Source organism: Anser anser, assembly GCF_964211835.1.
Source record: "Anser anser genome assembly, chromosome: 2".
NCBI classification, from domain to species: Eukaryota; Metazoa; Chordata; class Aves; order Anseriformes; family Anatidae; genus Anser; species Anser anser.
The window spans coordinates 146678077-146703050 of record NC_139721.1 but is presented as its reverse complement, the minus strand read 5'-3'; the positions used below and the strand labels follow the sequence as shown (position 1 = coordinate 146703050).

General features: G+C 43.6%; 1 protein-coding gene across 2 annotated transcripts in view; it reads right to left on the bottom strand.

The window, feature by feature from the left end:
• Positions 1-4815: 4815 nt before the first annotated feature.
• LOC310894013 (uncharacterized protein) overlaps positions 4816-24974 on the bottom strand; it is a 41909-nt gene continuing 21750 nt past the window's right edge. The window contains exons 2-6 of one of the 2 annotated variants that reach the window (XM_083823674.1): positions 24341-24582; positions 18089-18175; positions 13666-13706; positions 10870-10994; positions 4816-7431 (exon numbers count right to left, since the gene is read on the bottom strand). In XM_083823674.1, the coding sequence (XP_083679800.1) occupies positions 7385-7431; positions 10870-10994; positions 13666-13706; positions 18089-18175; positions 24341-24346 (306 nt within the window). In that variant the 5' untranslated portion in view covers positions 24347-24582 and the 3' untranslated portion in view covers positions 4816-7384. The remainder of the gene's footprint in view (positions 7432-10869; positions 10995-13665; positions 13707-18088; positions 18176-24340; positions 24583-24974) is intronic. The other variant, XR_014579490.1, reaches the window with a different exon arrangement.

Genomic DNA, 24974 nt, shown 5'->3' with positions numbered 1-24974 from the left:
CCCATTAGCAGCACACCAAGGCGCCAGTTTCTAGCACCATCTAACTGTAATGAGCTGAATCCTGAAGAAATGAAGCAAACTGCTTAAGGCACAAGGTAAAACAGTGGCTGCATTTATACAAACTTAGCAGTAGCTTCCAGCTGGTAGGAGGTGAAAGGAGCTGAGGGATACATTCCCTGGGCATACAAACTCAGGGAAATGTGGGAAGTTACCGTAGGACTCTCATAACACAGCGTCTTGCTCCTGAGACTTTAAATGGACCCTAACAATAAAATAGGTGGGTCAGAAGCTTTCTTACATGAAAACATGGGTTTTAATCAACTGCACCAATAAGGCAAGCAGATCCCACTCTCAGAACTCATCTGAGCATGATTTTAGAGGATCTTGTGAACGCGGTGGTGGGCTCTGACTAACCTGATAAAATCCTCTAGGATGAAACTTAATTCATGGCCTAATTTTTTGCTTAATTTTAAACACTGAAAGTTTCACACTTTCACATATTGGCAAGTTAAAAGGAGAAGTTCACTCATCTATCTTGCACAAAAGCAGGGTACACTGCTTTTACCCATTTAACTCTTAAATGTTAGCTCTTAAAGTTTGGCATCATTGACAAAAACCTCACTTTCACAGCTGGGGAATTGAAAAAAAAAAAAGAAAGAAAAAGAAAAAGAAAAGGAAAAAGACAAAGGCAAAGACAAAGACAAAGAACAAGAAAAAGAAAAAGAACAAGAAAAAGAACAAGAACAAGAAAAAGAACAAGAACAAGAACAAGAACAAGAAAAAGAAAAAGAAAAAGAAAAAGAAAAAGAAAAAGAAAAAGAAAAAGAAAAAGAAAAAGAAAAAGAAAAAGAAAAAGAAAAAGAAAAAGAAAAAGAAAAAGAAAAAGAAAAAGAAAAAGAAAAAGAAAAAGAAAAAGAAAAGGAACAGGAAAAGGAAAAGGAAAAGGAAAAGGAAAAGGAAAAGGAAAAGGAAAAAGAAAAGGAAAGAAAGAAAGAAAAGAAAAAGAAAAAGAAAGAAAGAAAAGAAAAAAGAAAGAAAGAAAGAAAGAAAGAAAGAAAGAAAGAAAGAAAGAAAGAAAGAAAGAAAGAAAGAAAGAGAAAGAAAGAAAGAAAGAAAGAAAAAGAAAGAAAGAAAGAAAGAGAAAGAAAGAAAGAAAAAGAAAGGAAGGAAGGAAGGAAGGAAGGAAGGAAGGAAGAAAAGAAAGAAAGAAAGAAAGAAAGAGAAAGAAAGAAAGAAAGAAAGAAGAAAAAGAAAGAAAGAAAGAAAGAAAGAAAGAAAGAAAGAAAGAAAGAAAGAAAGAAAGAAAGAAAGAAAGAAAGAAAGAAAGAAAGAAAGAAAGAAAGAAAAGCAAAACTCCAGCAACTCAGAAGTTGTACCATGCCAATTCTCTCCTAAAAGTGATCTCTTTCAGGTTGGATCCTCAATCCATCTCCTTTGTCTGTTTATCCCTCAACTGTAAACCTCTTCAGCTCACATTGTTCCACTTCTAGAGCTAATTCCACGTGAGTCATAGTGCTGGAATGCCAATAAATATGGCCGTAACCACGTCCTAGTTTGTTGCTGCAGATCATTTTGGCACAAGATTAGGCCTGTTCTTATCTTTGTTTGTGCAGCTCTCCTCAAAAAGGGAACTTCAGGCTGGGCTGTGGTCTTTTGGGTGCAAAAGCAGGAGAAAGATTTCGAAACAACAGGAATTGTTCATACTCTGTTGAAAGAGCCTATGGACAGAGACAGGCTTCTGGCTTCTGAGATGGTATATGCAACCCACAAAAGTGGGGAAGTCCATGCCGTCTTCTTCCACTTTTCTGCTAAGTCAAGTGAAGTTTTACTACCCGTTAATTGTGCTAGGGTCAGAAGAGGCCTGAGTGTGACTTATATTAGTGATAGTGCTCCCAGAATCTGTTCCAGTAATGCTTGTGTAGTTAAATTTGTTGCTCATCAATTACATATGGTAATAAAAGGTGAATACTTAATAATCCTCTTTCCTTCCTTCCTTTCTTGCTTTTTCCCTCTTTCGTATTCTCTCACTTTCGAGTACATGAGTACATCTTAAAACTTTTTTTTTTTTTTAAACAAGTATTCCTCAAGAATACGCTGTCAAAAAGTCCTTCAGCTCAAGTGAAATCAGGAAGAGTCCCATGGCATCCCCTTTCCTGACAGGGCTGTCCATACAGGCTGTGTAAGGCTGTCTAATGAGATCCATGCCCCTGCGGCCTGGAATGCAGCGCAGTAACTGAGGCGTCTATTTATAAGCTAGTTCAGAGAAAACTGTGTTTATCTAATATTTAATCATTTGTATGAAGTTTTACAAATAAATCAGCATCTTGGATATTGTCCTGGTATGAAGAATTTATATCCAAAAATACAAAGCAAGAAATCACAGGCAGTGCAAAACACAGTCAAAATGAGTTCTGCACAGATCCCATGGAAAATAACTTTGGTTTCTGTTACATTATAAAAGCAGAGTTGTTTAGGGTTTGTTAGGCCTGTCTAAAAGGGGCATCGCCTCTCCCAAAAAGCCGTGAGCCTGAGCTGTGCCTCCAGCTCTGCCTGGTTGGAGAGGGCTGAAGGCACGTAGCGGGCGGCGTGCTGCAGTGTGGAGACACCTTGTTCCCCCGCTGAACACACCCAGACCCTCGCCCCAGCACAGGGGGGATCCTGATTCCCACAAATCACGGCTGCGGTTGAGCAAGGCTTCTTAATGAATGAGCCATTATCTCGAAATTGCTTCAGAGTGAGTCCCATTGGCCCGAAGCCAGGGTGCTTTCCTCTTTTCATTGAAGGGTGTTATTTCGCTTGTGAACATCCTTTCTTTTTATGGCACCAGCTTCTTGTTTCTAACTGAAGCAGCATGCAGTTCCAAGGGCAGATTTTGAACCTGGGTCCCTAAACCCACATCAGTCATCTAACAGTAAGGATGTCTAATGAGTGGTGTTCAGAAATGCTTCTCAAATGGGTCCAGGTACTCACTAGAGCTGCTTCCCGACTTTGTTTTCCAATGGCAGCTGAATGTGGGAGGTCAGCTGCAGGGCAGAGACATCCCATCAAAACAAAGGAGGGCATAGGGTTTTGTCTGTATGTTTTCTGGGAGAAGAAAATTTCTTCATCCAAGATTTCAGCATGCAGTGGTCATAGCTTCACTGCAGATTGCAAACTGTTGGATAAGAGTTAGGTAAAGTAAATAGATGGTGTCTGTATTTACAGCACACATTGAAGGTGTAGGTATTCATGCCAGGTCAAGATCCCATTAACTCTATTTAGACTGGGCTTACGCTTATGCAGTACAATGCTTATAGATTGTTTTTCAGGGCAGTGTGCTGGGCTTGTGATTGGAGATGACAGTGCTCTTTAACGTCCTGCTCAGCACAACCACACTGAGGGAATCCTATTCCCAGCTACTGGGGTGGATCATAAAAGATAAATTAAACAAGCCTTCACAAACACGCTATTTTTTTTAAGAAAGTTGTATTTTCATCTCCCTACTGTGAAAGCTAAAGAAAATGCAATGCAAAGAACACTACCTGAGGTATCTTTTGTACTGAACTTGTGGGATAAACGTTATATAAATAACAGATATAAGTAAGCATATGCATTCTCTCTATATTTTTTATATATTTATATGAATGTGCATGAATGTATGCATATATAGGTATATTGTTATGCTTAATGTGATGGTAATGGAATTTTTGTTCCACATAAAGAAAATCTTTCCATTTTGAACTTTCCCTAAAAAATCTGCCCCCAGAGTGGAACATTCCTCAGAGGGCAGCCTGTTACCAATCTTGGCTCCATTAAAAGCAACCATTCTCCGTCTCGTAATTGACAGCAAGAGCCTAAAGGGATCTACAATTCACTGACAAGAAACAATTTAATTACCGTAACTGTTGTAACTTGCAGATCAGTCAGCACAGAGCCCCAAGATAAGCTCCGTGCTGAACGTACCTGGGAGCTTCTTGACTCAGGTGCTTCGCCCAGATGAACCCTGGCAGCTTTGATCTGGAGCCAGGCTCCCTGATGCACCGACAGCACCACGCAGCCCCATAGCCCAGCACCAAGGCTGAAGTCCTGGCCCCGACGGCCCCGCAGCAGCAGCCAGGTGAAGACCAAGAGGTTTCCTCAAAGTGGAGCTCAGGACCACTTTCACTTGATCTGTTTTGCGTGTGAAATTCCTCCTGGAGCACATCACGAGTGGCTCCAGAAACGCGATCCCTTGGTATTCCACCACCTGTCGCGTGATGTATGGAGTCACTGGCATCCTGCATTCATCACGGGAGGAATATTCTCAGGCATCCAGGCTTTGATCTGCACTTGGATAATGCAGATGGTTTGAGATCAGTCTAGATGTAATGCTGAACAATTAAGAATGTAGCTTTTTGTTTTGTCCTGGAATGAGTTGCACTCCTCTCTTCTTCTTGGAGCCTCTTAGGGAAGGCACCTATGCCAGATCCAAGTTTCTTAGGGCACACAAGAGCCCTTTGCTTTGAGAACTGCTACAAATTAGCAGCTGCAGTTAAAATAAAGCATGGAGGTACTTTTCTTAACCCCATTTAAAATTGTTTGGGGGTAATTATCCAAAAGTATATTGATAAAATAAAACAAGGTCCCTTAGGATTTGCCAATTCTACAGTGATCCCATTCGGCTGCACATTGTTGTCAAGTATCTGATCAGGACATGATGTGTTTGAGGCAGAGTGGAGCTAAACTGCTTTAACTGCTCACCACAAGACTGCTTCTGTTGCTTCTGGCAGCTATAACGAGCTTTAATGGTGGTACCCACGGGCTTCTCCCACAGCTAATGAGGAGAGAGGACTCGCACTATATGTTCCGACAGCATGAGGTGGGAAGCCCAAAGGAGGGTTTTGCAGCTGTGGCGCTGCTCCTCGCTACATCCCTCAGCTTTAATTCAGCACAGGCAGTGACTGTCAGCCTCCTTCGTACTTCCGTGGCCAAGAAGGCTGGATAGAAGTTGAGTAGGGGCAGTGGTGGGGGGTAATAGGCGAAGATACAGCTGCCTTTGTTTGGCAACTTAATGAGGAACGCTGTTTCCAGCTTCCATGACTTGAATCCTGTCTCAGGACTTCACTTTAATTGGTGAAGACATGATCGGGCTCCGGATGAGGATCTGACACAGCAGTGGCAATTTGCACCGTCCCAGTGAAAGTGTTTATGGAAGAAGAGGAATCAAGGGCAGCCCAAGGCATCAGGGTAACCAGCTGGCACTCCAGGCAAGCAGGGCACTCTGCCTGGGCTGGCAAAATCCCTGGGACTCTCCTTTCATATGGGTTTGTGCGCTGCCTACTGCAATGGCCCAGTAGGCCCTGTGTGTACTCTGCAAGGGGATTTGGTTTCTGCTGCTGTTACGGGTAACAGGACAGACAAAGACATGCAGAGACAAGAAAGATTTGTGATGGATTCTCCTTGCTGTCCTGGAGGTCTTGAGCAAGGCTACAGAGGGAATGTTACTTCACTGCAAAACCTGGGCTGTCACTCACAGATCTACCCTCAAAACCTCGGAGTTCCTATTTTGCTGGAAATATGGGTGTTTAAAAATGAGCATTCTGAACAGGAATAACAACAGCTATTTTGAAAGTATCAGTAGAAGGGGGAGACAGAAGAAATCCACATGGAAAATGTCACATAGTTTTATTGAAATACAGTTTAAAAACAAACCATATTTTACACTTCCTTAAATGTTGTTATTGCTGCATTACTTTAGGGCAAGTCACTAGTGGAACATAACATAAAAATGTAACAACAGAAGTATTATCTTGTGGTCATCACAAAATCACAGGGAAAGAGGTTGCTTACACTGTCTCACATCCTATTATTTCAGGGCAACAGTGATAATAAAGTCAGGGCAGCTGCAACTGAGCATAAATTAGGGCTGTATTTTCTAGCTCGGAGTGTCTCCAGTTAGATTGTTTGCGTCCAGTTTGGCTCGCAGTTTCAGTCATAATTTCTGGTGCACACGGGGACAGAGCACGGTGCTGGTGAAAACAGAGATTCAGCTCAACACTGGAACCCTGATGGCAATCAAGCCTGCTGTGAAACTAAACAGGGAAACCACATTGCTGGGCAAACTGGGACAAGCGGGCCCCAGTCTTCAGCACATGGAAAGCCATGCTCTGAAACGGTTTGAGGACAGTGGTGTTGTCCTTTTCATTTTGGGTAGATATTGCTATGGCCACTCCTGGCTGACCCTTCTGGCCAAGAGGCCTAGGGCTTGTCGTGGGCCTTGGGCTGCAGGCCTCACACTACCAGAGCGTGCTAAGCACACCAGCGAAGACGAGGATTTGGGCCAAGAGTAGCTCTAAGATTGTGCTGTTGACACACAACCAGGACATGGACTTCAGTAACTGGTCCAGGAGAGTGAGGTTAGGGATGCCTCCCGTTCCCCTCTCTGTTTACAAGAAGTGAGTTAATGCGCACACGGCTCCATTGCACTCACTTAACTTATTTATGAGAAAATCTCCCAGATTCAGGTCTGAAGGCATCCAGAGCACTGCCAGCCTTTATGCATGGTAACAAGCAGTTTCATTCCAATCTTTGATGCACTTCCCCACTCCCTCATTATTTAAAGTGGGGTTTTACTCTAAAGAGTGACTGTATAAAATTGGCATCTGCTTCCTTTGCAGATATATTCCATGTGTGAAATCAGAATCAGCTCTACCGACTTCAATGGCAAGAATTTATTTCATGTACTCCCTTTTCGTGTTGATGGTGCAGAGGTTGAGTTGCGTGTCTCATCTCAGCCAGCAGCAGTACCACTCTTCCTTTTTGACCCTAAGCTTTTAGTGAAATGAAAGAATTGTGGCCTGTTTCCTTTAAAAGGAAAAAATGGTGATGAGGAAGGTGTTTCTTTTGATACACCGCTGTTAATTCACTAAGGGTATGCACTGGTCGCAAATCACAAGAAAGAATAGACTAAGGGAGATAATCTCTTTTCTTACATCCCTCATCCAGTCAGATATCCTTTATTTCTTGCACAACCTTTTAATGGGGTGTTTTCGTTTCAAGTGCTTCTTTCCATTTTCTCTGCTAGCTCCCCTTGGCTGCTCTGCCTCATTCTCAGACACATAAGCCTTTGTAAAAGGATAGGCAGTAAAAGCTCTCCCCCCTTCCATGCCCCACGTGTACTTTCATCTTGGGCAGTGACACATACTTGTGTTTGATGTGGAGGTTTCTGTAGGTTTAATTATATGGTTTCTTGTGGAATGTAATAGTTTCTTCAGCTATCAAGCGGTGGTCAATGTGGCTGGCCAAAGACAGTATTAAACTTCATTAATACCTGCTCGGTTGGATTCTGTGCTCATTCATCACTCTGCAATCCCACGGAAGACAAAGAAGGCCCCTGGAGCAGCGATCTGGAGTACAGCGGCATGCATCACACAGGGGTAACGCGGTGTAGTCTGGTCTGCAGCTTGTTTGGGACTGGGAAAGACATGAGTAGGGGAACCTCAGCTTGACTTTCATATCAAAAGTGAATTTTTTGAATCAGAAAATCAGGATTGCTTGAGAAAAAACTTTGCCAAAAATTTCAGAATCATGGTATTAAATAACTTGTAAGATTTCCCACACTTCTCTGGAGGAACCTAGAATGGCACAGGGCAGATTTTGTGAAATTTGAAGAAGGATGTTTTCTATTGAAAGTTTTGTTGGGGGCAGGTAGGTTTCAGGAAAATATAGTGAGGAGCTTTTGTGGGTGCTGGCTACCTGATGTGCCTCTGTGCGATGCTCACACAGCACTTGGCATTGTCCAGAGTTACAGGCTGGTCACACAAATTGCAAAATATCTACTTGGACCTTACCTGAAGCTAAACAAACAACAGAAAACATCTGTAAAATACAAGGAATTTTGTCTGTTTGAGGACTTGAAGACCTAACCATTACAAACCTGGGTTCAGCTGTGTGTCTGCATCCCTCCATGCTATAGGAGAGCATCCATGGATGGAGCCTATGTATAAGTCACGTCCTCCCCACAAACTTGGCAGTAAAACAGACGCCCTCTCCCTGAGCTGCCCTCTGCACCCCTGAGCCATTAACAGCCCCCCTACATAGTGTGGGGTTTAGAGCAGATGGGCCCTAATGCCGTCCGCACTAAGTCCTCCTCTCTCCTAGCCCCGTCTACTTTATGGCAGACTTTATTACTGCAGCTGTGTGCTGGTCTCATGGTTTCAATGATTTTTTCCATAATACCCTCAATCCCTTCCCTGCTCATTGCTCTGGGTGATTGGTTCCTTGCCCTTATATTAAATTATGGTACATTTTTTTTCTGCAGCAAACTGCATTATACTGTATTACAAGCTGGTATTTACCATCTGGCCCAGTCACACTAACAAGCCAAGCCCTGATGAATAAAAGACATTTTTCCTCAGAATTTGTACTGCCTCCAATGCCAGTATTCTCTATGGACCTAAAGCACATAATTATTTCATGGGGTATCCTGCAAATAGGTCCAAGCAGATGCCAGGACATCCTACAGACTATACATGTGGAAATGAATTTGGAGGATTTAACCTTTCTACGGCACACAGGTAACACAAACAGTCTTGCTACTTTCTTCCTGCCGTCTTATTTGCAATCTTCTTGTTGCCTGCTTGTAGTAATTAAAATCTCCTTTCACAGGTGCACTTTGCGTCCTGATCCCGATCTGCTATTTGACATTGCTTCCAGTTTGTTCAGTTTTATAAACCAATTAGCCACAGGCTTTCCTCTGGAGGGCCATTAATTGCTGACTACATCAGAACCACTGGGCCATTATGCTGGCTATATTTATTCGGGTTTATAAAAGATTCCCAGTCCCAAGCTGGAGTCGTAAGAACTATAAATGTCCCAAACCCAGGAGACCCCCCGCTCTCCCACCACCTCCTTCTGACGGTGATCTCTTTTAGCCTCACTACTTTTGTTGATCTGTGTTTGCAATTGAAATGTGTATAAAAAGATGAACTTCCAGCTCAGTCTTTGGAAACTGTGGGGGGAGGGAAGGAAGGGTTGCGATGATGCTAAGAAATGACCCCAAGAGGTCAGAAAGCATCTCATTATCCCTGGCTGAAATGAGGTTGCTGCAAACTTGGGCTTTGGGAGTCATTTAAGAAAGGGTAAAGGTGGCCGCAGGCTAGCAGGATACTGAGAAGGTCAAAGTGGAGCAGGTACCTCAGGCTTTGTCACGAATTCGCATACAAAAACCCTATGGCAAGATACCTTGTTTTAAAAGGTGACAGCTGAAACTAGCAGCCCGGGGAATATGTGTCTGGAGCTCGGCGGAGATTGCTTCTTTGTGTTAACAAATGTGCATTTTCTCCCATACATGGGAATGTGCAACCTTTGAGCCTTGCTTCGCAGCTCCTTTACCAAAAGGGATACCTCTTAATCATAACAGTACCTATGCACAGAAACATCTGTGCGAGCCCCAGACTTGGCTGCCTTCTTCTTGTCCTAATTTCTGCTCTGTTCTACACCCCTTGACTGTGCTTGCAGTGCAGATTTTTAAATTGCTTGAAGTGTTATTAAAACATGGCTTGTAAGGAAAGAAACAGCTTCCGCAGGCTTAGGAATACAGTGTCAGCAAAAGAAAACTATGTCTATCAGCAGCATAACTGTATGTGTGAAATGATTTCTTGTAAATATGTCTGTACCACAAAAGAAAGCACTTCCATTTGGTACACTTGGTATATTTCAACTTTTTTTTAGGGCTTTTGGGTTCTCATCCAGTGTTTCTACTAGCTGGCTAAAAAAGAAAGAACATACACATTTAAATATAAAAATGTGCCATTATGTATATTAATAAAATACTCAAATATATTATTATAGTTTTATAATAATATATTATAAGATTGTTACATTATGTAATGTAATTACAAAAATGTAAAAAGCATGAGCATGCTTTGAATCATTCTGCCTACTGTTCAAGAGCAAGGGCTCAGCCTTCCCTCTTATGCTCTACAGAACATGCACAAATAAAAAACAAACGGCTTTTCTGTTCATCTCAGTCTCTATACCTGAGCGTGAGTGACTTGAGGGATAAGGAAATCAGGGAGAAGAGCCTGGGCAGAACTTAGGGACATGCAGGAGAAAGGTTTTCTACAGGTTAGATGTTTTCTAGAGGCTTGGGGGACTCTTGGGGAAGTTTGCAGAGAAGCTGTGGTTTCATATCAGTTCTCTTGGTCATGCACAGTTTGGGAAATTATAGGGAGACAGAGGAAACTACCATGACAAGGAAGTGTGATAACCTCCACAGGGAACAGGAAACCAACTTTCTTGGCAGGAGAAATGTGCTCCAAAGGGCTTAGGAAGTCGATTCCTAAGGCTGTCTACTGGTGAGGGCAAGGCATGAGGTTATCAGAGCCTTATACCCTCTCACTAACTTCTTTTGGATAATCCAGATGAGAAGGGTTTAATATTTAATATCAAATTTACTTATTTTGGAGTATTTGACATTGCCTGAGAGTTTGATGTACCAGAGTGACACAGCAATATACTGAAATCACAGTGCACACAATACAACAATTGCAAGGTACAGCTGGATTGTGATACAAAGGTGATTTCCATGAGTGGTTGAACCCAGCTCAAGCCCACCGATCTCTTCATGGTTCATTTGGTTGCTTAATTTTTAGACTCTATGTTGGGCTGAGCCACAGATGCACTTCCCCCATGCTGATGTGGCTGGCTCAGGAAGATAACACTCCCTATTGATTGTTTTAGGGAAGACATTTACATAACTAGTTGACCCACTCAACTGATAGAGCTATTTATCTAAAACAAAGGCCACCCTCCGGTTCCCCTCATATTGAGATAAGTTCAGCTTCCTTTGTAACAGCTGTGGTTACTTCCTACGTGCATTTATGAGCTTCATGAGCACATCATCCTCACCTATCTTCTCTGAGCCTTCTTCCATTGGAGAGCTCCATTGCCCAACCACAGAAGTCCCCCAGGCTTCAGAGCAGGCCGTGGTTCCACGCACGGAGAGTGTAAATAAATTCATGTGTAAATCATTCCTGTTAGAAAAGAGGCAGTATCCAGTCATTCATGTTTTAGTGGCTGGATCCCCCCATCTCCAGCCAATCTTTAGTTGTTATTGACCAAACCACATAGCCCTGGCCAAGCTCTACTTCTGGTAGCAGCCACCGAAGGGGACACAACCTTGGGCACGAGCCCGGGCTGGGAGCTGCTCTGCCTGCCAAGCCAGCTCCTCTTCTGTAAACCCTGCCGTATGCGGGGTCCCTGCCCTCCAAATAATGCTGTCCGGCATTTGTTTTATGGGTGGTCATCTTTCTGGGATTTTGTAAGCCATTTTCCCAGCTAGGGACCTTACACGGCTCAGATTTATGTGTATTTAGTTTTGACGGCCTATTCACTAGCTCTGCAGGACTGCACATGCAACACAGGGCACCCAGAGCTCTTTTATCCCAGGACGGGGGAAGAACAGGGAGAGGCTGAAGATTAAATGAGTGAGACCAATACTAACAATCATTTTTTTACAGCATTCTTTTGAAAGAATACCTTTTTACAACACATTTTTCTCCTAAATGATGTGTTCAGGCAGAGGCCCAGTGTTGTAAAAAGACACGTAATTGGCACTCAGACAGGTCAGAGTTATTGCCTGCTTGGTGTAATTTTACACCTGTCACTGCCTATATATTTAAAAAGAGTGAAAAAAACTGATCTGGAGTTGTTTCCATAGCAAGCCTTTGTGAAACACGGTGCACAGAGGGAAGAGGTCTAGGGAACATTGGGTGCAGGTCAGCAAGTGGCCCCCAACTGCAAGAGCCCCAGGAGCATCTGACCATGCTTTCACATCGCCTCTTGCCATGGGAGGGGTGCCAATGGCCGGAGGCGATGCCAACACATCCCTCCTTGTGTGGGATAGGCACGTTCTAAGGGAATTTTTTTTTTTTTTTTTTTCTGGGATTTTCTGACATTACCCAGCCTGTGGCCTCAGCTGCTTTCCCTGGACTTAAAATATACAAATGTAAGAATAGAAATCCAACAGTGCTGCCAGCCAAGGCTACCCAGCCGTCAGTAGCATTTATCCAGGAGAATAACAGCATAACCCCAATCCTCCTTAACTCACTTTCTTGTGCCTGGGAACAGAAGACGGGATAGAACCAGTCAAAGACCCTGTCCCCTTCCCCATCATCAGTTTTTGGGTCAAAAGCCAGTTGCAGCTGGCTGGCTTTCTCCACCCAGAAGCAGAAGCCCCACAAGATGCTGGTTGCCCAGCCTCCAAGGCGAGAAGAGTCACATCTCTGCAGCCCGTGTGAGACCAGAAGAGCCTCAGGACGGTGGTCCTGGGGGCTGCTGGGGTGGGAGATGCTGGACAGCTGATGCAAATGTGGTCAGCATGAGTGTGGGGCCAGGGAGGCCCCTCTTGGGATGGGCAAGCCTGTGTGAGGGCTTGGTGCTCCGGGAGCTTTGTGCAGGTGTCCTGACCCGGGGGCTGGAGATGGGGGAGGCAAATCAGCTGGAAACTCAGCGCTTGAGCCCAGCTGTGCTAATCCCCTCTGTGGAAATGCTTACCCAGGTACCTCCCTGCTTCCTAATCCTCCTCCTTCATTTGACACAGACTGGGGGATTTTTATTTTTTTTCTTCTTCCTTCATTCAGTGAGCTACAGACAAAGCAGTTGTCTGCCTAGATCCAGCCACAGCAGAGGGGCTGCAGCACCAGGGCAATCAGCACAGCCTTGCAGCTCTTTGCTGAGAAGATTCATGCACCAGTGGTTGGCCAGGTTACATTATTAGGGACAAAATCAGGTTACCAACAGTTGTTAATAGTTCTGTAATGCTGGAGAAATGCTGGTCTTCCTGGATACAGAAACGACACACCTCTGAGTACAGGCTGGTCAGTCAGACCTGATCACTTTGATTTAAAGTTATGATATTTGGTAGAATAACATACTTTGGGTACTTCTTCCTGTCAATTTCTGTGAGCCATTAAACATTAATTACATTCAATTTGCATTTCCAGGTGTGTTTTTTTTTTCCTGCAATGCTGAGAGCAAGAAAACTGTCTTGTGAACTGACATTTGTATTTCTTGCATGTCCAGATGGCAAATCTCTAAGGACACTCAAAATGGCAGGGAGTAGCAGTGCTCAGCAAGCAGCATTGCATGCTTTGTCCCTCCTTAGCTTCAACTTTTTAATTTCCTGTGGCTATAAGCAACATAAAGGAAGGTCTCACTGCCCCGGGCTGGGCACCATTACCTTTGTGTTATAGTATATTCACACCTGTGATAAATATTAAAGACATAGATCTGTTTTTTCAGTTTCTATCTGTGAACCCTAGCCTAGAAAAGTAGTGAGACCTGCAAGCCCAAACCACCCAAAATCAAGAGGGGCCCTTTGAAAGGGAAGGTTTTCCAGAACAAGCTTTCTCATTGTGAAAGGCAAAAATTATTGCTCTCATGTGATTTATAGTGCAAAGGCATTCAGTCTTGTACAGCACCTGGAACTCTCAGCAATAATTCAGAAACAGAGCAGCGTGTTGTTGATGCAGGATATCTCCGCAGGATATACAGCATCAGAATGCCCACACATGCTTTACACACCGCAAAATTACCCTGGATGTGCTACTAATGTGTGTAAATATATTTGCTGTTGTTGGCATAATTCATAAGCACAAAATGAATGTGGGTACTACGGAACCCTCTGGCTGCTCCATCACTTACCCCTCGTTTTCCAGCTGTGACTTGTATCTGCTCGTATCTTCCTAGAAACAATGAATGATGAGAGATGAGAATAAGTTAATTTATGGCTTCACCATAAATTAAACCTCAGGTTACAACTATGTAATCTTTAGCATTGTAAAGAAGCTGCTAATACAGTGAGGTTGCTTACGAGACAGAAAGAAGCAGTTTGCTTCTGAGCGCCTGCGGCACTGCTCCCTGCCACGCTGGGGCTGAAGGCTCACGTTTCACCTTTGCACCTGGGCAGGACAGGGGATCCCTTGCTGTCTATCACCTGGAGAAAGCCCTCTGCTCTCGAACGAGGTTTGTCGTATCTCACCTGGTGCACGCTCAGGACAGGCACAGCAAGGCCATCAGCAACAGGGGGAAACTCCGGTAGGGCTGGGAGGTGACGGGTGTCAGAGGCACTGACCTATGGCCATTTTCCTGTACACTGCATATTAAAAAAACCCTCTGACAGAGCCCCAACCACCTTCACCCTCACTCAGATGTGTCAGCAGTTCAAGCTTGCCTTTAATCTTGACTGCTCTTCAGCTTTCTCCCTGGTCCCAGGTCAGCCCTTGGGGCGCTGCTGCCTCAGTGCCCACCCGTGGGTGCTGGGCAGCGCCTGCTCGCTGCTTTGAGAGAAGGCTGCTGCCTGCCGGCAGGGCAGAACAGCCCTGAGCCCTGCATCCCCGTGTCCCACGGTAGTTTCCTTTCCTGTTCCAAACCTGCACACTTCACCCCCCGGTCTGTGTTGCGAATGGGAACAAAAAAGGAGCTGCCCCCCAGGGAGTCAGCAGGGATGAGATGTGGGACCAAGGCTTAAGAGACCTGGAAGCGGTTCCTTCTCTGGTCCCGGTCTACTTTAGATACGTGGGCACTCGCTGGACCTACAGCCTGGATCTGGGCGCACTGCACTTCTCTGGGTCTGCCTCTTTGGCCTCCACTTGGCCACTGTGCAGACTCAGGTACCGTCAGGCGTCGGTGGGCACATACCCCTCTGCTGTCTTAAGCCACGAGAACAATCCAGAATGCCCTGCTTTTTAAAGCCTTTCTATAATGTTAAGCACATTTTACCCAGTTCTCTGACCTCATGGGAGATGCTGGATGATTTCTTATCCATTCAGGAACACCTAAGCACTGAAGCAAGCATGTCCAAGCCTTTGCTGGATGATTTCCAAAAGCGTTACGGACCTGCAGCTGCAGCAGGAAGCAGCAGGCTGCCATTCCCACCCATGACCTTGCAGTCGCTGGCCCCTCTGTGCTCACTGTTGTGCCCATTTCCACACTGCCCGTGTTTAACCTTACTTCTGGTGTGCAGCCCTTCCTGCCACCACTCCTCTTCCAGGCGAACTCGGCATGCCCTGTGCTCCCAGACGCCTCTGCTCATCCCCGAATTTTTGGTTCTTCCTTTTTCTCCTGTTTGCTGCTAAGGGAGAAAATCCGTTTCAGCCCGGGCACAGCCTCACTGTAAGTCCTGGGGTGAGGGATGATAATTACTGAGCTTTATATAGCCCTGTGAAGCTGCCCTGCACGGCAGGCACCCCTTCGTGCAGGAGGACCAGAAGGGCCACCAGGGAATAAAACGGGAGAAAGCCCCCACCATCAGGTCTGCTGGATGGATGAACCCACACGGCAGCCAGCGCAGAGTCACTGCCCCGTGGGGAACCGCAGCCACGAGATGGAAAAGGTAAGAAGATGAACCTAACACAACGCTGGTAGAGGCCTAGCAAGATTAGGGTTTATATGCTTGTTTTCCTAACAATGTCATGTATTTTCTCAGCACCATTAGTAAATAGCCCATGCTATGGCAGGAGGATTTAACACCCCAGGTCCTGCCTCCGGGAAGCAATGTGTGCCCCCTGGAGCCAGCCCAGGGCTCAGGGTGCTGGTCAGGGCACTGGGGCTGCCACAAGAGCGGGCTCTTGGGCCTGCAGGGAGAGTCCAGTGCAGCATGAAAGCCAAAACATGAAGCTGGAGGAACGTACACAAGGGAGAAATGGCAAAAGAGTAGTGCATTTCAGGACAACTCCTGACCGAGGCTCACTGAAAATGCGATCGGGACCCAGGCAATTTTGCCAGCACGGGTGGCCAGGACAAGCATTCGGTCTCATTTTTTTTTCTATCACCAAAAGAAGGCATGGAGTTCTGCACGGAATAATATTAAGGGTTGATTGATTGCAGATTAAGGGCCTGAATAAAAGCTTAATGACGTCAATGGAAAGATTCTCATAGGCTTGAGCCAGCACCAAGACACTGTTAGACTGATGCAACGAGATTTTCTTTTTTTAATGCAATTGTTATAATGTAAAAGCTTCTGTTGGACAGAAATATCTCATAGAAAGAGAATTATAAAAGAAGCCCTGAACAAAAGAACAGATTTAGCTGCCCAAGACTGGTGTTTAATCATGGATTAATGTTCATGCACTGTGATGTGCCACAACAACGTGCTTCGTTCATACTTCGCACTGTACAGTGAAAAAGCTCAGGTGCACTGGGAAAGGGTTAGCGCTGGGAACCTGGGCATGTCCCCGTGTAAACTAGAACTGTCTCACACAATAAATTATTGTATTATTAATTTTTTAAAGGCTTTTCTGTACCTCTAAGGACCTGCCTGCTGTTGGGTAGATCTTTATCAGCCTGGAGTGATCCTTTTAGCCTCCATGCTCACAGCACTGTGTCATGCTTGGCACAGACGTATAGGCGTTGTTAGCAGGAGAGACAATGGCCTTGTCCCCTCCTGCCTGTAATGTATATTACCCACGAGAAGCACACATATAAATATATCCAACGTTATATTACAGGTTATTGTCCTCTTTCTTCAAAGCTAAGGAATGTTCATGAAGTGTGTATACATCTGGTATCGGATCAGCTCAAGATTATGATAAAAAGATTATTTATAGCTCTGCGTTGACATTTGTTTATTGTGTAGATGACATCACTGTGCAGACTGTTGCTTTAACTCAACATTTCCCACTTTTATTGCATTTGTGATCCTGTATATGGCCACAAAACAAATCATTAAAGAGGATTGCGTGAAGGATAATGAGTTCCATAATACTTTTAAGTCTCACATCTACTCTTTAGCTGGATTCAAATTCTTTTGATCTGTTAAGCAAAGTTGCAAGAAACAGAAAACAACGGATGTTGAATGGCACATTTGCTTGTAATCTCAGATTTTCCAAATCCCTCTGGTGTACCTGTGTTCTCCTTTTCCTTACTAATGAATTCTGACACTGAAACAGATGTTGCCCTGTAAATTCTCTTATATTACTTTATTTCCCAGCAATGCTGCTGCTCCAGATTCATTCTGTACGAGGCAAATGCTCAAGTATGCTGACCCCTTTGTCATGTCTCTCCTCTTCCCCTCCCCTTGCAGCTTTCCAGGTCGTAGTGGACTCCATCCTGCATCATGCAACAGTGACATGGGGATGAACAGATTTTAATAGACAGCAGTCGTCCAGTTTCTATCATGGCTGCTGATCCGGCCGTCGCTGTGCTTCCCTCCACACCGATCTGTCATTGCATAAGCAAAAAGCCAGTGCACCCCCCATTTCGTTGCTGTGGCTGGAGCGTTGTTTTATATGACTTTACAGTTTTGCTTGTAAAACACCTTCTTTTGCATAGCTGCAGAAAGCAGCCTTTCTCCCAAGGGACTTGTTCTGGCCAATTTTTCTTTCTGTGTTCTGAATTTTATGGAAGAGGGAGGTTTGTTTTGTGCAAAGTAGGAAATTGTTTGCACTGACTCTGAGATGTTTATATAAGGGATTTCACTGGCCCCAGTCTTGAACTAATTGGTCAAATTAAGTTGCCTCAGACTTCATTCAAGTATGGCATTAAGAATATTTGTAATTTAAGCACAAACAGTGTGGCACAAACCATTTTATGCCTCGGTACAACAGATCCACCCGTGGAGTCAGAGGGACTAGCCTGTGGCTTGTGTGTGGCTACACAAACTGGGTTAGGCTGGGCCTCTCGTTGCTGTTGCCCATTCAAATTTCTGAGAAAAGACCCATTTGCCATATCAGAATCTTTTGATCTTTTTTCTTCTACTGCAAAACAATAATGCCTGTTCTTCTCCCCATGCTTCATTATTCTTTTCATTTTCTTTCTGCAGCTCTCTAAATTTTCAGAACTTCCTTGTTTTTATGATGTCTTGAAAACTTAGGGTAACAAAGGGAAAAGTGAAAAAATAGAGAAAATTGCTACCCTGTGGCCACCGCTTAGTTTATTGCATTTGGCAGCAAAGAAGAAACTCAAGGCTAAACTATCACAAAGCTGAAATACTAAAATATTCCATGAATTGCAAAAAATGTAAGAATGTTCACCCCAGATTTGCAAAATTAAAATATCTTTTAATTCCATTCTGATTACTTTTTATATAACTATGTTTTCTTATTGCATTCATTAAGAGTCACCATACTTCTTTGGGTCTGCATTGTCCCTCCTGGTGAGGACTGCAAGAGGAAGGTTCAGGAGAATCCCTCTGGGTCTGGCAGCTGGTTGTGACCTGGAAGGAGAGACATGGCTGTTTGTCTCTTTGCCATGGGATGGGCCTTGGTGGCCAAATCCTGTGTTTTCCCACGAAAATACGTGAATTCAGAGGGAATTCCATTACCTCTTGACCAGCTCAGAGTGAATTAGTTTTTCATCACCTCCGGCCCACTGGCCACAGTTAGGCACGCCCACCGAGGACCCACAGTGGTGGTGGCCTTCTCTTGATCCATCACTGTGGCATCACAGGGAAGCGATGACCAAAACCTTCCTGTCACTTTGGGATGTTGCACTCTGCCTCTCCTGCTGTCACAAGAGAGGCTGGCTTGAAACTGTTTTGCCACACAGATGTGCAGGCAGCCAGGGCAGCATTTTCCCTGCTCCCAAGTCCCTACACCACGTTAGGAAGGTTTTTGGCAGCACTGTGTTGTTGGTGGTGCCCACGATGCCAGCAATGTCAGCCTCCCTGGAGCACAGGGCAGGATGCGGTGCCTACCATCAGCATCTCTGTAGGTACCACAGAGGGGAGCTTTCCTCAGAGGACCTTCTGCGTTCACAGTCATCTGCCTCTAAGCACCAAAAATCCAAGCTCCAAAGTCTTAATTTTCCTAAAACCAAGGAGAGTTTTGCCTGAGTAAAGGATTGCCATAAGAATCGAACAAGCGCTTCAGGGTCTGCTGTTCTGGCATCTTCTCACTGTGCCTTGGCTGCAGCCTACATATGCTCAAGGGACACTTCCAGAGCTCAGCTTTTGCTGCATTTGGCTGCTAGCTGTTAACCTTCCAGCCCAAGATCATATATGGTTTGGCTTAGGGACACATCACGTGTAGCTTTACGTCACAGATGGCAGTTTGCCAATGTAGGTATAGTTAACAGACCAGAAAAAAACCCTAACAACAATATCTTCAATTAGCCTCAAGCTAAGTTGTGGATAGAATATTAAATAGACCACATTTTCAGAGTGTATAAAGAGAACTAAATCTGTGGCTGGGGAGTGGCTCCAGACAACCTGAGGGGAGCTTTGGAAGGCTCATTAGCTTGCGATGCTGATATCTAAACTTTGGCTTCGTTAAGCTGTTCAAGCCCCAGGAGCATTTCCTGGGCTTACACGATTTAGACTCAACCTGATCGCTCCTGTACCCACTCACATTGAGAAAGAGAGCAAATGACAATTGCTGACTTGAGGACCCTCAATGGCAGATGACACCCCGTTCTGCCCTCAGGATTAATAGGGTAGCTGTGCACATAAGATGCTCTTTGGGGATCCGGGACATTTGGGTTCATTTACAAGCTTTGCTCTGGTTTCTGTGGAGTCTGGCTTCTCTGTGTCTTGGTTTCTTGCCTGCAAAGTGGGGATAATAACAATTCCATCTCTCTGCCTTGTTTTACTGAATGTAATAACTTTAAAGAATAAAGAAACTCCTCTGGCAAAACGGGCTGTCAGATCTCAATGCCACTTAGGACTAAGAAGCACTCACAGTATACTTCAACAGGCACTATAGAGAACTCCGTATCAACCAGACACAGAAAAGCAGTGTGGAATTCAGGGCAGGGCAGGGACAGAATGGAAAATCAGGTAATAATAATCATTTATGGACATAAAAAGCCACAGAATCATAGAAAAATAAGTGGGAAGGGACCCGAACGATCCCTCAGCATTTTCCTTTTCTCCAAATTTTTTCCATTCCTTATGGATTTTTATCTAGTCTGCTTTGAGCGATGTCCAGTTCCCCACATTTCCCTGCCTTGCTTACAAAAATGGCAAGATGCAACACTCAGTGCCTGGCTAAAGTCAAGCCTCTGGCCCTCACCCACAAAGCCCGCCAGCCCATCACAGGACGAATTTTACTCAATATTTCCTACAACTTCTTCTTGACAAATCTGTGCTGAGTGCTGTTTATTTCCTTGCTATTGATTCAAAAATTTCTAGGGGATTAAAACGAACCTGGCTAGCTTATATTTCCCTGCTCTTCCTCCTTAGAGGGACACTACATTTGCTCTTTTTTTCAGGCTTACGAGACCCCTCCACTTTTCCAGAACGGCTTGGAAACCCAAGCCAATGGTTCTGTAATTGCTTCAGCCTGTGCCTTATGGACCTGAGGCTAAGACTAGTTAGACATTCCAATTTTGAAAATAGCTGAGTTCTTCTTAAGCTGTATGTTAACTACTAAAAGCCACAGTCTTGCCTCTTTTCCGCTAACATGCTGGTAACCACCTGGTTGCAGCAAAGACTGGCACAAAAACATACAAGAAACTTAAGCCTTTTTCCAGCAGCAGCATCCTTGCTGAGCTGTGAACCAGAGCTTTCCTTGGCCTTGTTATTTGTGTGACAGCATCTATCAAACAGCTTCTTCTTCCTCTAGCCTTCTCTTGGTAGCTGCTCCCTGACATGTGCCACGATCTTCTCTGTTGTCTCCTCAGGAAGGACCTTGGTGCCCAACAGGTCATGCATTCAGTCAGCCGTATCAGCTTGTCTAACAAAGCTGCTGCTTCTCTGTACAAACTCAGTCTAGAATGCTCTAGACCATCACCGCTTGCAAAGCCACCAGCGGCATGTCCCTTTCTGAGATATTCCTGTTTGGCTCCAGCCTTGCCTCTTTCTTCCAGTCTTTATGCTCCACACAACATGGTTTTCTCTTTCTTTCTGTTTCCCTCTAGTGCCCAAAGCCACTGTTTTAGCCAAGTTATTCTTTACCCTCCCATCCTCTCCTAACTGGCACATTTGTCCCTGTGGCATCACTATCACTTTTTTGAGGAAATGCCAGCCCTCCCTGGCTTCTTTTCTTTCTCCCCTCCTCTGGAATCTGTCAAGCAGTAGTTTTCTCCGTTTATTTATCCTCAGACATGCAGTCCTTGCTGACATACTATCAAAGAAGTTTGGTGCATGTCCCAAGGACATATTTTTTCATTGCTATTCCCATAAATTAAAAAGAAAATCCAGACCCCAGATTAAAAAATGTAAATCTTGCTTGTCTTCATTAGGGATTCCATATAGACTGAGGAAATTTTCAGTCTGAGTCTTAAGGATGAACAACAACAATAAAAAAAATAAATACAAAGTCAATAAATAATATAATGTAGCTTTCCAAACTTTCTGGCAAAGTTTAATAAATCCAAGTTACTTAGACACATGTTTATTGTATAACTGTTTGTAGGAACATGGTATATATCAAAAAAGTAAAATTTCCTTGCATTCCTATAGAGACATATTGTGAGGTGTGAGAAGAATGTCCCAGTCAACAACTGTTCTTTGCTTTTGAAGGCTGAAATATTTTCTCATATAAATAAAAGGACAAGCCAGTAAGTGAAGGTCATTTCAGTGGAGAAAAGTAACAGCTAATCCTGGAGTTAGATTTTTCATTGCAGACAGCATTTTACAACTTTGAAGTTTCTTTCGTTCCAGAATGAATATTGCAAATGAATCCTAATTTTGAAAAAATAAATAAATTACAAGATGGTTAAAACATCCTGTGCTAACAAAAATGAAGAGATTGACTGAAATAAGCTTTTGGGAAGAGATTATTGTTTATAATGCAAAGAAAAAGAATGATGATATCCAAATAAAAAAATGTTCAATGTTATTAAAATTATATTTCCAATTTTTTTTTCTTCTGTTGATTATTTTTTTTTATTGATGGCCAAAAGTATCCTCAAGACAGTTAACTGTAGTCAGCATTCTGCAAGAAAAATCTTTCCATTGGAAGACTTCCAGTCAGGTCTCCATTTCAGTTCTGTACAATATATAATTGATTTTTCCATCTAGTTCTAGTCTATCAGATGCGTTTAAATGTGTAGAATGCTGCCTGTTTGATGTGTGCGACATATTTTATCCATTTGAAAGAGTAATTTCTCATTTCCAGTTTTCTAAGTGGAGTTTTGCAGCTACTATCCACCATCTTGCAGAGAAAAGTCCCAAACCCTTCTAAGATTCTAAAAAAGAGCAAGAAAACCCCATATCCAGCTCCATTATTGTATACGTTAGCCAGGATCAGAGATCTGGAGCCACTGTGATGGTTTGCCATGCTAGTTCCCATGAAGATACAAACAGGAACTGAGGATTCAGAGCTAAAGCTGTTTCAAGGTAAGTTTCAGGAAAGTCCCAAACTTTCAATGGCTTATTAATGTTGACAATTCCATTCCTTGAAGTCTTGAGGATCATTACTCTCTCTTCATATCACTTCACCTTTTTGGGTAAAAAGTATGCATGATTAAAAGCATCATCAAGCTGTTAACAGCAGCATTTGTACTTTAGGAGCTTCAAGAGAACAGAACAGTGTATTTCTCACTTCCTGTTCTCTCTGGTTTGAATTTCTCTTCCCTTGCAGCAGTGCAATTGGTGTACTACATACCAGCAGTGGAAGGAAGATGGCAACATCAAAATATCAAACTTCACATGTGTACAAGTTACACTTCAGAGTGTTTCCGCTGTGTCCTTGGAGATTTTAAATGGCACAGGCTGAGCACAGGTTTTATGCTTCCCTAGTCTGAAGATGGACACAAGAAAACTGCTGAGTGATCTGCAATCTTTGTTAGAAATTTTACAAGGTTACAAAACAAACAACAAATCGTGGGTATTTTATTCCACTGCAGTTGCTGAACAGTCTATCCAAGCAGCCTGAGAATTTTTCAGGAAAAATCAGTGCCAGTTGTATAACTCTTGGCTACAAAGAGTCTCACCATACATCTGTCTGGACCAGCTCCAGGCCTGATGTGGGAAGCTGTGTGATCATCCCTTCAGTATCTTCAACACACATGCTTATCCTGCTTCTGATAGCTTCAGAATAAACAAATTATTTCATGAAAGACCGTGTGTGAATATTCCTTTGGATAATAGTTTGTTGCCAGTTACAGGGGAATGTTTGTATATTTTTTCTAACTAATAAATACCACCATGAAGGAAATCTTAAAAGAAAATGGTCCTTTGCTTGTTTGGTTACTCAGCAATTGTAGGCAAAAGGGATCCTGGGACACCCACTACAAGCTATCTGCATGGCAGTTAACTCAGTGTTTGGTTATCTCAGCAAAGCTGTTCTATAACTAAACTAAATGCCATTAAATGTGAGTTTTGCAACTGTCTCACCTGTTCATTCATCAACCGCATCATTGCAATTCTCATGTCACTCAGCTATAACAATGAATGGGAAATAAATTATTTTGTCACTGGCAGAAAGAATTATGAGAGTAGCACACCTAAAATCTGATGAGTTAGTGTGTAAATATAGAGTGGCTACTGCATGGAAGAGAAAGGGAGAAGTAAGACAGCAGAAGACTTTCCTATGCACACAACTGGCTGGAGAATTCCCAAACACACAAGCCAGTGCCACTGGCTGAAATTATGAGTGGTAGGGAAATGTTCTTACATGGCACCACCACAGACCTTGCTCTGGGAAACTAATTTCTAAGACATCATTAGTGGCAGGAACTGTGGAAACGAACCAAAACCCATAATGGTGACCCAAGATGTAGGGCATGTATAGGATGGCAAAAAACAAACAAACAAACAAACAAAAAACCCAGCATGTATGTTATGACACCTGGCCTAAATTTTTGAATTACTCACTATCTGGCTATTAAGAGGGCTAGCACTTCTTTTTAGGAAATTTGGGGTCTGAAGATGATCGGATATTGAAAGCTGATGCAAGCAGGGCCTATCTGAAAAAAATACCCAGCTCACTGTAAAACCCCTCTATTTTGAGAGGAAACTCATGCCCCCAGTTAAAAGATATTGATATCCACAAATGTTTGTGCAAGGCATGAGCTGCCTTTGATACACAGAGAAAAAACAGGGAATGCTCAACTCACCATCTACAACACACATGAGGGGAAAGTTTATCATTTATGTGTGTTAGAAACACAATTCCACAGAATTTTCATTTTACTGAGACTGGTTTTAATGGGCTTGTTCGGGAAGTCTATCAGTTGTCAGTATCTACTGAACCTCCAGTTGGAGCTTTGCTTTCTCAGCTATATCCCTCTCATCCTCTGTTGGAAATGCCCAAGACTTAAAATGATGCAGTCCCCTACACACCTTCAACTCTATGTTTGACATTGAAGAACACGGGTCAGCCAGGGTCTTCAAGCCATACATCTGAAAGGAACCTGCTCATCAAGCTTCTTCTTCTTGTCAATGCAAAACAAACAAACAAACAAACAAACGAAACAGGTAATTAGAAGACTGTACCTTCATAACCGCTGTTGCACAAAGACCATTAGAAAAATGTGCTGATGAGTCGCTTGTTGAAGAAGAACCAGATGACACTTCTGATCCTGTGCATGTACCACACAGATAGCTGCAGTCATTGTCACCGAAGCAAACGGAGAGACAGATGCACTGTGATGGTGGAAACCTGATGTTCCCAAAGCTGGTGATTCCAAATGGACTTAGAAGCAGCAATGAATAGTATATTTTTTAATGCTGCTGCACTGTAACACATAAAATGAAAACATTTATTTTGCAGTAGAAGCTCTCTTCTTTTATCCTGTGCCAATTTTTGTTCACGCTGATTTTCCAGATATGCTTGGTTTTACTTTGTTCAGCAAATCAGTGGCTTATATTATTACCCAAGGTCTGTGAAGTGACATCTTTGGGCATATTCCTGGGATTCACTTTTTTGGAAGGAAAAACTCTTTTCTTCCAGAAGTGACCCAGCTCATATCCTCCAAAACTCTTCCACGATCCCAATCAAAGCATGGCACATGGAGATGTTTGCTCCAAGTGCCCCATTAGCACTGAGATGCGAATGGTGACACAGCCAGCACGTGCCTGAGCTCAGGGGTCTCTTTCCATCCCCTCATCCAGCATCACAGGGGCACTC